General features: G+C 39.9%; 2 protein-coding genes across 3 annotated transcripts in view; both read right to left on the bottom strand.

Moving 5' to 3' along the window:
• The window catches only part of LOC131326644 (mechanosensitive ion channel protein 1, mitochondrial-like), a 44,516-nt gene that overhangs the window by 2,477 nt on the left and 25,335 nt on the right, over window positions 1-16,704 (bottom strand). The window contains exons 1-4 of one of the 2 annotated variants that reach the window (XM_058359498.1): window positions 4,446-4,721; window positions 3,205-3,437; window positions 2,852-3,126; window positions 2,460-2,560 (exon numbers count right to left, since the gene is read on the bottom strand). In XM_058359498.1, the coding sequence (XP_058215481.1) occupies window positions 2,460-2,560; window positions 2,852-3,126; window positions 3,205-3,437; window positions 4,446-4,517 (681 nt within the window). In that variant the 5' untranslated portion in view covers window positions 4,518-4,721. Of the gene's footprint in view, window positions 1-2,459; window positions 2,561-2,851; window positions 3,127-3,204; window positions 3,438-4,445; window positions 4,722-16,704 lie in introns of those variants that run through there. The other variant, XM_058359499.1, reaches the window with a different exon arrangement.
• On the bottom strand, window positions 7,912-15,697 carry LOC131326635 (beta-galactosidase-like). Its single transcript, XM_058359485.1, has 19 exons — window positions 15,287-15,697; window positions 14,820-14,915; window positions 14,465-14,577; window positions 13,923-13,989; window positions 13,738-13,830; window positions 13,450-13,593; window positions 12,201-12,289; window positions 11,956-12,061; window positions 11,754-11,841; window positions 11,394-11,512; window positions 11,133-11,294; window positions 10,729-10,907; window positions 10,475-10,584; window positions 10,280-10,389; window positions 10,082-10,192; window positions 9,538-9,648; window positions 9,222-9,427; window positions 8,756-9,089; window positions 7,912-8,446 (listed from the first exon to the last, which is right to left on the bottom strand). Exons 1-19 carry the CDS (start codon window positions 15,470-15,472, stop codon window positions 8,336-8,338), a joined length of 2,535 nt encoding a protein of 844 aa, XP_058215468.1. The 5' UTR covers window positions 15,473-15,697; the 3' UTR covers window positions 7,912-8,335.

The following is a 16,704-nucleotide window of genomic DNA, read 5'->3' on the forward strand; positions in this document are numbered from 1 at the left end:
CGATACAATACTTTCTAGTGGTTTGGAAACCTGGCGCCCTATAGGCAGGGACGGAATCAGGATTTCGTGAACGCAGGGGTTGAACTATGAACAAGATTTTAAAATTTCAAGGTTCGCGAATTTTATAGTTTGTTTGGTTTAGGTTTGAGGGAGTTTTTTTGAGTAATGAAGAGAGAGATAGAAAGAGAAATGAGATTAATAGTCAAAAGAAAAACTTATGGGAGACCATGTGTAGAGAGAAAAATTGGGGTTCAAGACCCAAAACAAACACATTCTTAAAGCATTTAAATATTTAAATAACACCCAATACAAAATACAATATCTATGTGTTTTCTTAACAAACCAAAAAATAACTAATATTAATATTAAAATTCAAAAAAAAAAAAAAAAACGGAAACAACGCAGGGGCTATATGGTTCCATCTTCGCCTATAGGTACATTACATAATAAGTTCGGTGAGAGAATTGTGCACAATTTAGGGAGAAGCCTCAAAACCAAGGTTGATTCAATCATTATTGAAAATAATGAGCGCACATGGCCAAGAAGAAGGAACTCTGTGACAAAGGAAATCAAGGCTAACACCCCAGTGCCCCTTTTTCCTAACATGACTCGAGAGGATGCGTACAGTGGTAAGGAAGTTGAAAGCCAGTGGGAAATTCTTCTGTCAAATCTGCTTTGGAATGTAGTTTGGTTTGCTATGCCTCTGGTAAGTTGGTGCAAAGCTGTTTGGTTGCAAGCACTCTGTGCCTAGGTGGGCCATGATACTGTGGTTGGCTAGCCTTGACAGGCTTCCCACTCAGGATAGATTCGCAAAAGTTGGGAATAGTGAGTGATGATCAAGGTGTTTTATGCTCTGCAGCAGTAGAAACTCATGATCACCCCTTCTTCCAATTCCCTTTTTCGACTCAGCTTACAGGACACAAGTAAGGATAATGTTATGGTTTCTACTCCTACGGTGTCTTCGTTGTGCCTCTTGTGGTTTTCGGTAAAGCCTCTTGTGATTTTCGGTTTTGCCATGAGTGGTTCCATGTTATACAACACACAGACTCACACATGGCATAACATGTAACCACACATGGCATAACCGAAAACTAGAAGAGGCATAACCAAAATCACAAAAAGCACAATCGAAAACCACAAGAAGCATAACAGCAATACCATAAAGGTAGACACCATAGCATTTGCCCACAAAGTAAAGGTAAATGGGGTTAATCAAACAACCACAACTCTGTCTCAGCCAGTGGATTGGGTGGTGTGGCATAGAGGAGGCGCCAACTTTCAACATTTGGTGTTCAAACTCTTTATGGCAGCTTCCTTATACCCTGTATTAGACGTGGGCATCGTGTCGTGTCGTATCAGAATTCTCTCAAACCCTAAACTAACATGTTTAGCTTTTCGTGTTATCGTGTTATGTCATATTTGTGTTCCATGTCAGAAATAGCCAACCCTAACCCGCTAACTACTTGTCCGGTTCATGTCGTGTTATCATGTCCTTTCATGAATTTCCACCCCGCATAGCGTCGTATCGTGTTCATGTCGTTTCATCTCGTGTTTATGTCAGAATACTCTCGGCCCTAACCCGACCTGTTTAGTTTATCGTGTCGTATTTATGTTTTGTGTTAGAAATAGCTGACTCTAACCCGCTAACTTCGTCTCAGGTCTATAATTCACATCCCTACCCTGTATGGGGAGAAAGGAATAGAGGGGTTTTCAACACAAAAGTTCAGAGGTTCATCTCGTGATTGCTGATCTAATGACTGATCTATCCATAGCTTGGAACATGTCCTAAAGTGTTTGCTGCAAGCCTGAAAGATAACTAACTGTTTTTTCAGCTCTATTTTGCTGGGAATCTGGTTATAATGGTTTGGCTTAACATAGCAGGTCCTTGCGCAGGGCTGTGATGTTTAGAGTAGAGCTAGCCTCATTGTTTGATTGGTTTCTGGGGGATGCCCCTTTGCTCATGTAGCTTTGGTTATGTTCAAGAAAACCAAGTTACTGAGAAAAAGAGATTGACAAACCATAATCCATATGCCTCCTACATCTTCACGTTACCTTAAAAACTCCTTACATTTCTTTCCAGTCGAACACTCCGAGTATTTCACTTCCAATCGAATTGAAGTAACTCTCGCCTTCTTGTTGGCATTGAAACCTTTGTAACCAAAAGCGAACATGTACATGCACATCACACTGATGTGTTTCGTTTGAGTACACTCTTTTTTCCTATTGGCCAAATATAACTTGAAATCGAGTCGGATTAACAATGAGTTACCTCAGTTTTCTTCTAAACATGGTACTACTGTCACAAGAATCAGTAACGGGACAATAGCATGTTTTCTTACTTAAGGCATGACGAAACCGCATTAGATATGATTTTCATGCCAATTCGAAAATGGAAAGGGGGAAAAATAAAAAAACTAACTCCAGATTTTCACTAAAGACGCGAAACAAATTCAGAATACCTTCACGATATCTCCAACTTCAACTAACTTTGAAGTCCGCATATAGTACCCATTGTGAACATTCTGAATTGAGTCCTTATCAGCCAGAAGCACAACCCACTCTGCATAAAAGATCCAAAAGAACTCAGAATTCAAATAATGTTTCTGAAGAGAGATAATTAATCTACTTTCTTCCTTCAAAAAGCTGGAAAACAAAATTTGGATCAAGTAACTTCCGACCGGTGACAGAAAGGTTTCCCAAAGGCTAAAACCTTTTCTTCACATTTCGTGTCATCTATAGCATTGCCAATGTCTCTTTGCCAGCTCTCTTCGACAGATGAACACTGCGCATCGCTTTTACGAGTAACGAACATCATAATTATCAAACACAGATAAGATGCTCTAAAACTGACCTCCTGCAATGGTAATCCACGTGATATATTGCATCGACACTCCAGCTGCCGCGGCTAATGCCAGCAGTCCAAGTCCAAATATACCTTTTGAAAACAACGTATCAAGTTTTGCCAAATTAATTCGGTCAGCCTCGTTTATCACCATAACAGCAAAAGCATGGGGAAAGGCGCTTCGTTTCCACCTTTGGAGAAACAATACAAACGAAGCCATCATCGCCCCTTTCCAAGTTGGGAGAACGTAGTTTGACACAATAAGTGGAGCAATCAAGTAGCCGCTGCGTGCAGAAAGATAGAGTCATTAGAATTCATACTTACAATCACGATGCGCATAGAAGATGCTGTTATGTACTTACACAAGGGACAATGCGAAGAAACTGATCAGGCACCGGAGGGGATCTTCAAGGGCACCCCAGTATGAGGCCTCATATGGGAATGGCGCCGATGGTGTAACCCGAGTACCTTCAATGGATTCATTATAACAACTCTTCAGAATGAGGGGAATTACAAGCCAAGCTACCACAGTAGCAGTCAGGGTGCACCCAACTGGAACCATAACATCTCTTAGGTGTGGATTTTCCTCCAGCACCTGTTTAACACAAAGGAGTCAATCAATATGGGGTTGTTTTAGCCATATACCATATGTAAATTTGCTACCTCCTAAGGACTTTCGAAACCTCTCATGTACTACCAATCCATTTGGGGCTAGTCCACACGGAGCATTTCTTGTACAAACCTATTTCGTTTATGTACTTATTGATTTCGATCAAGCTAATTTTTTGTGTGGATGACATACTCGACAAGCTCTATAAAATGAACGATTCCAATTGTTATTGTGGGCCCGGGAGAGGCCACCAACGGCCCAAAACTGAACCGGACTGGACCCTAATAAAACTGGACTGGACCTCTCCCCTTCCCGCGCACCTCATTTCACTCTGTTCCTTTTCCAAAATAGGTGTGGGTCACGGCATCTCTGCCCTTACTCATATTTTCACTCAAATTTAGGTAAAAACTCCACTGGGTAGGAAGCATTTTAATGGATACCTTGAGCATAAATTTGAAAAAGAAACTTTCATTAATGAAATGATTGGAAATCTGAGAGTAAAAAAAATATCTTGTAAAAATTATAAAATTTGAGTTGATTTGAATAATAAAACTAAATTTCGTATCGATTTGTGTCGATGAGCCGGGAATCAAGATCCTATCATGATCCCTCGTGTGATCCATTATGTGGCGCAAAATGGGACCGATCCAAGGTCGAACGGCCCATATAATTAATTTTTGAAGTCTTGATTTGTTTCAGCATCCATGCAAAACATTCAAGTTCATTGGAAATCTGTATTCATTTGAACGAAGCATATCCGTATGTGTCCAGTTATTTTGGGTTTTCCGGTGCATGTTACACTTCAATATGCATATTAATTTGTATATGTTTCTCGTACGTACATTTACATAAGTATTTTACCCATGCTTCATAAACCCATTTAACATTTCAATTTCCCTCATAATAATTCTTGAATCTGACAGAAACAAGTAAGTATTTTTGAGAGACATATATAATACAGAGAGAATGAAAAGGTGATATGTATATGCATACCCGGGCAGCAAAAGAAGAGGGAGCGGCGAATATGAAAGTGCAGATATCTTGCAACATCGTCGACATTGCCATGGAGGAAACTCCTTTGGGTGCCAACAGCTAGCTGGTTCAATCCTTGCGTTTCGCGAAGGCCGGCCCTGTTCTTTTTTTTTTTAAATCAAAGAGACACATATCTATCAGCCATATGTTCGTTTAACAATGACTCATTCTGATCAAAGTTAGCAGGAATTTTGCGTAAAAAGAAATTAAATTGAGATTTTTCTCTCTCTCTTACCGAATTAATCGTTGGGTTAGAAGTAGTAAGGAAGAAGGGGGGGAAAAGACAGCCATAAATCAAAATGGTTTTTCCGTTTGTTAAGGAAATCTGAACTTGTCATCCAATTATTTCGCAGTCTGTTATCCAATATTGACTGCTTGATATTAGATGTCCTAATTAGAAAAGGTAAATTTTGAAGCGGTCAACAGCCGAGGCCGAGCAAGTTGAGTGGAGTGAAATTGGTGCCTCCCTTATGCTCTCATGCACATAAGCAGGATTCGATTTCCGTAAGCACACATCCCCTCCCAAGCTCCCCTAGGATAGACAAGTGGACCGCTCTTTCTTTTACTTTTGTATCATAAAACAACAAAAACATAACTGTAATTACATTTGGCATTTTGGTGGACATATTCCAAATTAATCAGATTTGAGATAGGATTGGGAGGGATGGACAAGACAATTTAAGAACATAAATTATGGAAAAACGACTTCTTTCATTGTATGGTATTGTTGCAAATGGTAAAGCTAGCTTCTCCACAGACTGAGGGACTGTGCTGTGCAGCTTCATGCTGCGCAGCCGTCGGGGAAGCTTTTTCGGCATCAGTTCGACGATCGGAGACGTTCACCCCGTAGAGCTCGTCGAGTACTATAAGTGTACCAAAAATCAACTCGATCAAATATTGATACGTGTCTCATCGAAATACATATAATTTGAAAAAAAAATGAATCCTAATGGATACGAAACACTGGATCAAAACCACTAAATCCATTTTTTTCAAGTTATATATGTTCCAATAAGGCACTTAACGATATTTGATCGAGCTGATTTTTGGTGCACATGTAGAAATCGATTAGCTCTATGTGGTGAACGTCTCCGATCGTCAGACCGATGCCGGCAAAGCCTCGCCAACGGCTGCGCAGCACGCTATGCAGCACAAAGCTGCACAGCACAGTCCCCCAGTCGCTTCTCTACAGTCTATTGCTGAACAAATTAGATGGCGTTGTGTAGACTCGTGAAGCCACCCCAGCCGATTCCTAGCTATTTTGATGATTTGACCAAGAGCATCTCCAACCCATCTCTAGACCTCCAAAATAGAGAATGGATCATGTGACATATTAAAGAGAGATTTTGTAATTTATTCTCACTTTTTACACTTTATGAGAGAATATAGAGGGGACCCATCCTACTTTTTAGATATTAGGATTTCCAAATTGCCTTTGGTTCTCCAAATATGGAGACCCTACTTCCATTTGGAGACCCAACTATCTAAAAAATACGATTTCTTTATATATTCTCTCATAAAGTGGAAAAAGTGGATTCTGCCTTGTTTGGATTGGTTTTTGAAATTCTTTTTGAAAAATAGTACGGATAATAAATGTAGAGAGATAGAGAAAGAAATAGTGGAAATAATGGGAATCTAGGGGGAATTTTTTGAAAAATTCTTTTTGAGTTGTAAAGCAAACAAAATAAATTGCAAAATTTTCTTCCAATATGTCACATTCATTCTCTGTTTTGAAGATTTAGAGATGGGTTGGAGATGCTCTAAAGAGAGTTCTAGTACTATTGAGTTAGTATTGAAAATAGGATCACTACATTCAATGGAAATCTTAGCCTTTTGGGAATGAAGATGGATGAGCAGTGAGTCAGGAACTGACAAGGGCGAAGATGGAAGCAATCACTCTACTAGGGGCGGGGCGGGACGGGGCAAGACCGCTACTTAAGATTTATGTACCGTTGAAGAGTCTCACGGAATGGGGGGAATGGAATAGCTCCCTCCGCTTGTCTCGTGACCCGTTCGTTGGTCCTAAACAACGTCTTGCGCGAAGCGATTCACCAAGAAATTAAGAGCTACCCTTTATGATCAGAACGTTAGCTATCACAAACAGGCCAATCAAACCTTTATATCTTGGCAGTTTTTATTAATAACTTCATCAATTTTGATTGAGAACGGAGTTGGATTCAAGAATCTTCAGCCCATTTTGTTTGGGCCATGTTTAAAGCTTCTATGGCTAAATTGAACTAAAAATCCCAATCGAGTAAGCCCAATCAAATCTACACATTAGGCAATAAAAGCCCAATTGAGTAAGCCCAATCAAATCAACACATTAGGCCTCAACAATGGGCTTCGAGAGAACCAAGCTCCAAGGCGAAGCAGGCCCATTGAGAACGCTTTGAATTCCAACATTATGGCGGGGACAATGGCATCCTCAATCCTCTCCCGCCGATTAGATTCTTCGTACAATTCCATAATTTAGATTCAACGGCCGAAAATCAAGGTCCAGAATCCCTGGGTTTCTGCGTCCAGGGTTAGGGTTTTGGTCACTGCACTCTCTTGGCATATCCGAACTAACAAACACACGACACGCGAAGAATAATCAAGAACAGAAAACCAGAATGCAAGACACAGAAAATTTACGTGGTTTTCCAATAGTTTGTTGAGTACATCCACGCCTCACACCGTATCGAATGAAGAAAAAGAGTATGTTACATCGGTTCCTGCTTATAACAAGTATTGGAGTGTAACCTAGGTTTAAATCACCAATTACCGCAATATCTCTGTTTAGGTTTTGGGAACGCTGACCCGAGCCTAGCCATGAGGCATTGTACCTCGAACAATCAACGAAGCGCAAGCCAAATCAAATCAGGCTTCACAAATCCATCAAGGGTATATGAAGTTAGTAGCTTTAAAGTGTTGAGTACAATTGTTTAGGTATTTGATTGTTAGGGTTCCGAAAGTCTATGGTTTTAGTGTGTTGAGTTGGTGATTGTTTCTTTGGTGTTGGATTCGATTACTGAATATTTGGTCAAGACAATTGTAGCTGTTTTGTCTTCATTCAATTCTTGTGAGGAAGATAGCACTTTTGTTGTGGAATTTCTAGCCTTGATTCTACAGAATTAATCTGGGCCTGCGCTGATATTTATGGAAACTGAAGTGTTAAAGAGTTCCAAGTTTTCAATTGTAGTAACTTTTGTTGATAGGTACTTTGTTTCTGGTCTACATGTCGCCATCCTTCCTTAAACCAATTGACGTTAGGAAAAGTTTTATTGAAGTCTTTTATAGAATTTGACATCACATCTACCTTTTCAAATGGTCACAATAGCAGCATGGTGTTTCAAATGGAGACATCAAGAAAAATTTGTACTTCAGTGTTCCAAGATGTATTATTGATTCTATTCTTCTCTTGTCTGAGAGAGAGAGAGAGAGAGGCTGCACTGAATATTGCAATATCATTTATTTGTTTTCACGAAGGAAAACGAAGGAACAACATCCCTGAGAATTGTTCATCAAGAAGCTGAACACTTTATAACCTAAACTTCTGCTAACTAATAAGCCATAGAACTTAGTTCTATTTTTCCCCTTCCCCCTTTGTATACTGTATGAGGCGCGATTGAACAATAGCATCTTGTTTCGATTCACATGAAGCTTATCGGCAATCACACCTTCAGACTCTATTGGCCAAACTTTGTATAATATGACTGTACAGTTGAACTTAGACTCCAACGCAACCACATCAGTGGCCTTGGAAACCTGAAATGAGTAATTTTCGCAACCGAAAGAAACACAAAAAATTTCGCAATGCAGACGAATCATCCTGGACTTTATGAACTATAATATATTGGCGCTTAAAGATTTCAGTTGCAGATAGCCTCAACTGATAGCTTCTTTGAGGTATCCGGACATGGATCTCCTCCAAAAACTTCGGGAGCTACGCTAACTGAACAAGATTGCTGCCCAATGCAATTCTGCGGAACGTGATTGTGATAATTAGAGTAGGAAATTCACAAGTAAAATATGAAAAATAAAAAATGACAGCTGAGGATCACTTTCTTTGATAGCCTTAGAAAAGTTCGATAGCGTTTATATTTTCTTTGCGACAAAAATGCATATAGTTTCCAGATAACGCCAGGTTATCTGAAGAGTGGTTATTTACAGAAAAATTCTCCTGAAAATACTTGGCCAACCAAGTTTTTCATGTCGTCCCTAAAAATGCAAACGAAAACAGAAAACAAAACCGATACGAAACTTGCTAGCTATGAGTTTCCAGGATATACCTTTTCAAGTGCATCATACGACTTGTGAGCGTGACAGCTTCCCTCGCGAAAGCTTCCACAAGTTCCTTGTGGCAGTCCATAGCTAGCAAACTTAATTTGAGAGATTTTCTGCCCCTGTGCACAGGACAATTGGGCTTTTGGTTGCACTTTATCAACTTTTCCAGAGGCTAGCAAATGCCAGTTCTTGGTTGTTGGCTGACCTTCATAAATATCAGCACAAACACTTCCACTTGTTCTTCTAACCAATGAAATCCCAGTCGGTTCACCACCCCATTCTTCCAGTACAACTAAGAAATTCCCACTCGGTTTCAGCCACGAGCGTGGAACATGGTACCTGCAATGAACAAAAACCACCACCATTGGCGTTTACAACCACAATATATCATCGCCACATCATCCGTAATGGATTTTCGTATAAGAGTTTTAATTGTTGATCATGTTTCTTATGATCAAGAACTTTCCTTACCATCTCTGGGAGGATTCTCCACAATTACTTTGGCATTTCTTCTCGTTAAAAGTTCCAGCATAGCTACAGCTGCCACAGTTACCACGTGCTATGTATCCAGGCCAATGGCGTCCAATGCTTTCACCATTTATCCACACTTGACCTTTCCCCATGCTGCTCATATCCAAAGCTAATGGACCGTTTCCTCCCGGTGCATTGAATGTAGTCTGTAACGATTATGAGATGGATTAAACACAGTTATATGAATTCGCTTGCATACCGACAGAAATTGTAGAAGGCCACCAAGGCATTATTGGGCTATTTGGAGGGTTATTACCTTGTACCATGTGAGGGGTTGCTTTTGAGCCAATAATGATCCCTCTACCCATTCAACAGAGGAACTTCCACTCAGTGTATTTAGATTTAAACCTTCACCTTTAAGACCAACCTGCATATATTTCGTAAATATAAGCTGATTATTACCGGTTTTACCAGTATAACTTTAGACTACCTCAAAATAATCGAAAAAGCTCCATTTTATTGACTGCTTATTTATGAAATACGTGTGCTTATTTCTCCATATTAGGCTTTAACCTTTATGATATCTCACTATTGTTGGCTTTGCCAATCTACTTTGAGGTTGGGTTTGAATGTCAGATTTGTAGAGGAATTCGTGGAGGGAAAGCAAAACCTGGGGGTTCTATTCATCTTATGGGAAAAGAAAATGAAGTATAATCCTTTGTCTTCTTTTCCCATCACAAATCCAAGATCCAGAAACACATAAGAGGTTTTTCAAATTCCGTAATTGCTTGCTACTTTACCTTGAATGCATGCAGTCTAGCAAAAGAAAACGGGAGCAGAAAAATATCATGAAAACAAACCTTGTAGGACCACTTTTGATTTGTCAAGTCTCTCGTCCCCTCATTCAGACCCTTCAATGTAACCGGACCAAGAACCCCAGTATTCCACGTCTCATAATGCACACCAACATTCTGAAAGTAAACGGTATGATAATTAGTCCTATAGTATATGATTAACATCCAAAGAACACGAACTTTTGTTAGAAGGCAAGAACTAACCGGAAGACCAACAGCAACGCTTAATAGAGAAATCTTGTTAATTCCAGCTCTCAACTTCACATTGTTGCTAAATGTCAGTTTTGGGTTCTCTAGCGCCCCGTAAGAGGATCCTAAATTGGGATGAAAAAGTAAAGCTTATTCTATGGAAGTTCTTTTTTCTATTATCTGAGGAATGTGCTAAACAAGTCCAGCTACCTGATAATTGCCCATTGATGAAAACGTGCAAAGCATGACCAGCTGACATTACCGTCAGAACAGGGCCCTGTCCATTCTTCAAAAATCCCTCATTGGGTTGTATATTCACGCTGGAACGAGAGAAGTTACACGGGCAAAGAAAATAAGTTCCAAGTTTCCAAATAGGCTACGATGAATACTTTTAAAAGGGTGCAACCAAAGTATGGCTCAATAAGGAAAGAGGATAATGAAGTGTATGAGAAAACAATACTCACTTGATTAGGTACCACAAATAGTCCGAAGCATCTCTTGTGACTTTTATTTGCTCAAGCAGCCCATTTGCTGCATATGTGTCTGAATCATCCGCAGAGACAGCTTCATCACTGTATGACTGCCAAGAGAAAGCTCCACTACTCGCAGGTGTCATCTTCATCTGTGAAATTTGAGAGCTAACCTGCAAAAGAAACACAAAACTAATCTCAAACCCTATTTTAGGAAACTTTTAAAAGGAGATAACAAAACTCTAGAATTTGTAAGCCCAGTTATGTCAGGGAGAGGTAGATTGGATACAGCATAACCTTCTGCGGTTCTGCCGTCAAAAATAAGTTTCTTCCCGATTTAAAAATCCAAAATTATGATTTTGTTTCATTATAGTGGATGGAAGAGTCTTTTTCCATACCCTCGCAGTGTTGAAAACTGCATTCTTGCAGTCGGGGAGAATGCTGACCGACCAAGGCGGCAGATCATATTGCTTATTCTGAAAGGTGATTTTCGCGGCAGAATTGGTGTCATAGTTTGCAAGGAATGCAGCACAAGCAGACTTTGACTGAAACACATGAACCTAGAAATAACAAACAATTAGAGATATTGCTAGGTATGTCAAAAGAGTGATGAGTAGGTTCTGTTAACAGGCATAGATACATTGAATAATCAAATCTACCTCCAGATTTTTTCCAGGCCAAGTCACTGTGGGATACGCGGAAACTAAAGCTGGTTCACTTAGCTTGATTGCTTTATGCAAATCTCTCAAATGTCCCCACTTTGGTTCCCTTAGTAATCCTTCAATATCATCAATTTTTTGCCATAGAAAACGTCAAGATCATCAGAGTTTGCACCAGAAATAACGCAACAAATATAAAAGAAAGATTTAGATAATCATGCTGGTGATATCACATTCAACATTGAACAGAAAAATCATAAAATTTTTGCTTAATAAAACTCTTAGTTACTTGAAAAAAGCTGGTGATTCAAAGGAAAAAACTCAGCACTAGCCAAGGAGTGTTGCATTCTATATGCATACCATATTCGTCAATAGGAGCATCATAATCATAGCTAGTCGCAATGAAGAGACCAGCTGCTGTCCGGCCAAAATTCGTTCCTCCATGGTACTGGTGCGAAAATAGCAAAATTGAGAACCCGAAGATTATCCTTAACTCTTGAAAAGATCTTGATACATTGGATGAATTATTTGTCTAAAGAAATACGATCAGGAATTTCCTTACCATATAGTAATTAATGAATGAACCGTTATTTTGTATAAACCTTGCCACTGAAAATGCCAAGTCTTCAGCAGGTCTATATGGAATTGGACCACCAAATTCTGTATACCTGGGGGTCAAACAAAGATGAGAAAAATAAAATTACAAGAAATAAAAAAAATATGTAATCTGGAAAGGAAAAGAAATAAAATAAAAAAAAAGATGAAAAATGGAAAACTGGTCATATTGGCAACATCAGTGTGACTTACCAGCCAGTCCAGGCTTCAGTCCACATTTTTGGTTTATAGTCCTTGTTTGGTTTGAAGCCTTCACAGTAAAAACCATTGCAAGTATCTATCTGCATAATGACCAATAATAGGGATTATCTGAGAGATCTATTATCCCCTTCAGTACTAAATTGACAATATAACAACCAGGTGGATGCAGGAATTTCGTAAAGACGGGGCTCATCCAGCTCAATGCAAAAACATTTATAGCTCGTTTGGATTGAGCGATTTCGGGAGAAAAGAAAGGGGAAGGAGGGAGAACTCAATCTCTCCTCCATTTGGATGATCCACAAGGTGAGAGAGGGTGAGGAAGGGCAGGAGACGAGAGCCCCATCAAAGCCCGTTTTTGTTTCTCACCACTTTTGGCGCGATTCTGTGAGAAAGGAGAAGAGAGAGGCGAGTGGGGAGCATGGGTGAGAGTAGATCTCACAAGCTCAACTTCCGGCAGCGCGTGCGGGCTACGATGGCATCTTTTCGTCGTCGGACCAGTGGCTGTGCGGTCACCGGAGAAGAGACAGGAGAGTTCTTGGTCGCCGGAGAGTCACCGGAGAAGAGACCAGTCGCCGAAGATGGGAGTGAGAGTTTGATTTCTCACGTGTATTTGGATGGGTTGGTGAGAAATCACACCCCTTTCTTTTCTTCTCTCACTAATAAGGGAGACCACTCCCCTTTCTTTCCCTTTCTCACCTGGGCAGCCAAAAGGGCTGGTAGAGTATTTTGAGGGGCTATAGTAAAACAAGTCTAAATTTTGAAGGGGCTAAACTGAAGTCAGCAAGATTTTAAAGGGGCTAATATCGTCGATTGGGCTTCTAGGATTAGTCAAGGTGCACGTAAATTGGACGGATACGTGAGTAAAAAATAACGTTGTAGTTTATACAAAAGTTTGGAGGTGTCGTGGCGCCCGCCCGCACCCCCTTCTGTCAGCCACTATTACTAGGTTTTCTCTACTCTAGACCTAGAGAAAATGGTATAGAAATTAAAATCTTGAACAGGTAATAAATGGGACCCACAATAACTGAATTTAGCATAACCCTACGAGAAATAAACCATTTTATTCAAATACCCCTACACAATGTTCCAATAAGTCAACCAAAGGAGGCTGGGCACAAATATATGCAAGAAAACAAAATTACTAAAAAGGGAAAATGACCCCACCAACAAAAGTAAACTGAAAAAACGGTCAAGAATCGGAAGAGTTATCCCTACACTACAGGGTCCCGGGTCCACTTACTATCGGATCAGGAGCATCCTCTTGTTTGCACATAATCCACGGAACACCGGTGCCTAGTCTCACAGCCATATCTGCCGCCCATTTCGTATAAGCCTTGCCCGGAGCACCGATTTCCCATTCCACCGGTCCGTATTCGTTCTCTATCTGTCATTTGGATTTGAAAAAAAGAACAAAGTAGAGATGTGACGATGTATGGGTTGAGGGGCGAATTTTCGAAAAGGAATAATGATCAGTAAAAGTAAGCATTTCTAGAAGGGAGTAAAGACCGGGATGAGGTAATTTTCTAACCTGTGACATGATAATTGGACCTCCCTGATTTTCAAACAACTTTTCGGACTTCATCATGTTGACGATTTTTGTCGTGAATTTTTGCATCGCCGCCTTTTAACGAAGTCGAATGGGAATCACGATTCAGTAAATTAGTGAATGATGAAGCAGAAGAAAAATATGACAGTCAATATCAGATGACAAACCTTAAAAGGTTCATTGTCTGTTCTAAATTTAATTCCAGGAACATACTTCAGCCAAACAGGAAATCCCCTGTTTTAAAACAGAGCAGAAACAGAGGGTCAGGGGCCTATTCAATTAAACATAAAATCTGTTGCATAGACAGAGACAATTTTGCGAAAGGATCCGGCTTCTCTACATTCAGAGAAAGCTTTGCAATCTCATCTCAATAATTAACCAGTCGGAGAATGGTTTCGTCCCTAGAAGAAACTTCCAACGGAATCAAACCATTAAAAATATTTTTGGACGGATGAGATAACACAGTGCTCTAGAAGATTCTTTGCAAAAGTCCCACTCAAAATTAACAGTTATGAATGACACAATATATCACTACATTTACAATACACGTTTTTTTGATAACTCTCGTGTCCAGCAAGCTTACATGCATCCCAACAAATTTCTTAGGAAATCAATTTCTTCGTCCACTAACGGGGCCCATTTAAAGCACGAATAAATTTATTCCACCTAGGCTATATATAAAATCTACTCATATTGACGGATTGATTACCCAAAGTTCCATTCAGCACAAACGAAGGGGCCAATCCGGAGATGAACATAAAGGCCTGCTTGTTGCACTACTTTGATGAACCGCACCAGATCAAACCTCCCCTCAAAATAATACTGGAAATCAATACAGAACAAAATATTTGTTAAACTTCTCAAATCCCAATTCAGCAATTCCAATTTCCAATAAAAAACAATAAGTCTACGTCCACTCCTTCCAACCACGCCTCTCTCACATATGTGTGGGGCCGACTCTACAATTAAATATATTGGACTGGGCCGACACATAAGTAAGAGAGGTGTGGTCGGTAGAAGTGTACGTATCATTGTTGGGAAAAATGGTTTGTTTTGTCCAGTACTTGTCCAGGAGAAGGCTCATGCCCATTCCAGAAGACATAGGTCTGAATAACATCCAGTCCTCCATCTTTTGCCTTCTGTATAAGATCAGGCCACATCTGCAACAAACCCAATCAAAAAAAAAAAAACCCCTCAAAAATCAAAAAAATAAATCAAAAAAACAAAACCCCAATGAATTTCCAAAAAGAAAATAATGCTTTGATCAGAACCACCCATCTCTCTCCCTCTCAACACGGTATCCAATAAGTTTTCTCTCCTGTTATTACTCTCATCTCTTTATCTATCTCTCCCGTTATTATCCCAAAAAAACCTCTCTCAAATGCTTTACCAAAAGATACCCATATGAAACAAGGGCATGAAGACTCTGCAGAATCAAATAAACAGGGCGGTACATAATGTACACACATAACAGAGAGAGAGAGAGAGAGAGAGAGAGAGAGAGAGAGAGGAGTTTGGGGAATGGGGTTACCTCAGGGGTGCTTCTGGGGTAGTGAATGGAGCCAGAAATGAGAATCCTTCTTTGGCCATTGATGAGGATGGATTTGCCGTCGTAAGTCACAGAGGCTGTGACCGAAGAAGAACAAACCCACAAGAACAAGGCTGCAGACAGTAGCAGTAACCTTTCGATTCTCAGCATTTTCCACATCGAACCCATCAAACCTTTCCGCTCAGGTTTCTCAAATGGGGCCCTCTTTCTGTGTTTCCGAAGCTTCACTTTATTCTTTTAAGCGAAAAGAAACAGAGGAAACAGAAGGGAGAGAGAATGAATGACAGTTCTTTTCTGACCCTTCTTTTGATAAATACTGTATTCAAAAGTGTAAAGAGATAGAGCGAGAAAGAGAGAGAATTGGATTGGTTGAGTCTTGGCTTTGGTTTGATGGGGAGGAGAATGGGGAGTTGAGCAACTGCTTTTAAAGATTAAGGAAGGTGGGGCTCATAGCTCTTGGTGGGCTCACCCTTTGGGTACACGAAACACAACGGAAGTGAAGTTTCCTCCAAAAATGGGGTTTGTTTTTACCTTTTTTTTGTTGTAGCTAGAGAAAGAGGTCAAGTTCCTTTTATTTCTCATCTGAAACCGTACAAGTTATGGTTGGGAGGGAGTCCGATGTAGGAAATGGGAGATGCTGTCAAGCATCTCTTTGCAGAGCGGTGTAAATTTGTATGAGATTGTATGCGCTTAAATTCGATTTGAGTCGTTTGCATCAAGATGAATGGCTGAATCGATCACTCTGTACCCATTCGCAAGGAGTTGCCCGACAGCATCCCTGGGTGGCCGACGTAGGACACAATTACTAAGGAAAAACCGTGATAAATGTCCTTAATTTTATTGGTGTAAAGGCTATCAAAAAAATTTATTGGTGTGAATGTCGTGGGATTTAGGATACCATATTTATTTCCACAATATCCTTTTATCATTATACACTTTTTTTAAGCAAATGGGAAAATTACCAAAGCAATCTCAAGATTTTTGCAAATTATAGATCGACCCCTCACGTTTGAGAAATTACAAACTTCCCTAGTTGCATAACAAATTACCCCTGTCATGATGTAGCCGCTAGGAAATTCGACGAAATTCCTTTGACATCATCAAATTCTAATGAAAATGGATGACACTTTCCATTTTGTAGCCGGAGATAGGCTGCAGAGATGTGAGAATAGCCTTTCACAAGCTACAAAAAGACAATTTGAGTTTTACCAACGAATTAATCTAGCTTCTCTACAGTTTAAAAGTAAACGGGAGAGGGCAGTTTGTGTAATTGTAGTTGGCCAAAAATGTTTTCGATAGACTAGATGTGCTAAAAGAATCTTAAAGAAAATATAAGTATGCCCATTGATTATTGAGATGAACAACCGAAGTGAAGTGCGCCAACTTCTCCAAAGTGTCCA

This window comes from Rhododendron vialii, chromosome 5a, assembly GCF_030253575.1.
Source record: "Rhododendron vialii isolate Sample 1 chromosome 5a, ASM3025357v1".
NCBI classification, from domain to species: Eukaryota; Viridiplantae; Streptophyta; class Magnoliopsida; order Ericales; family Ericaceae; genus Rhododendron; species Rhododendron vialii.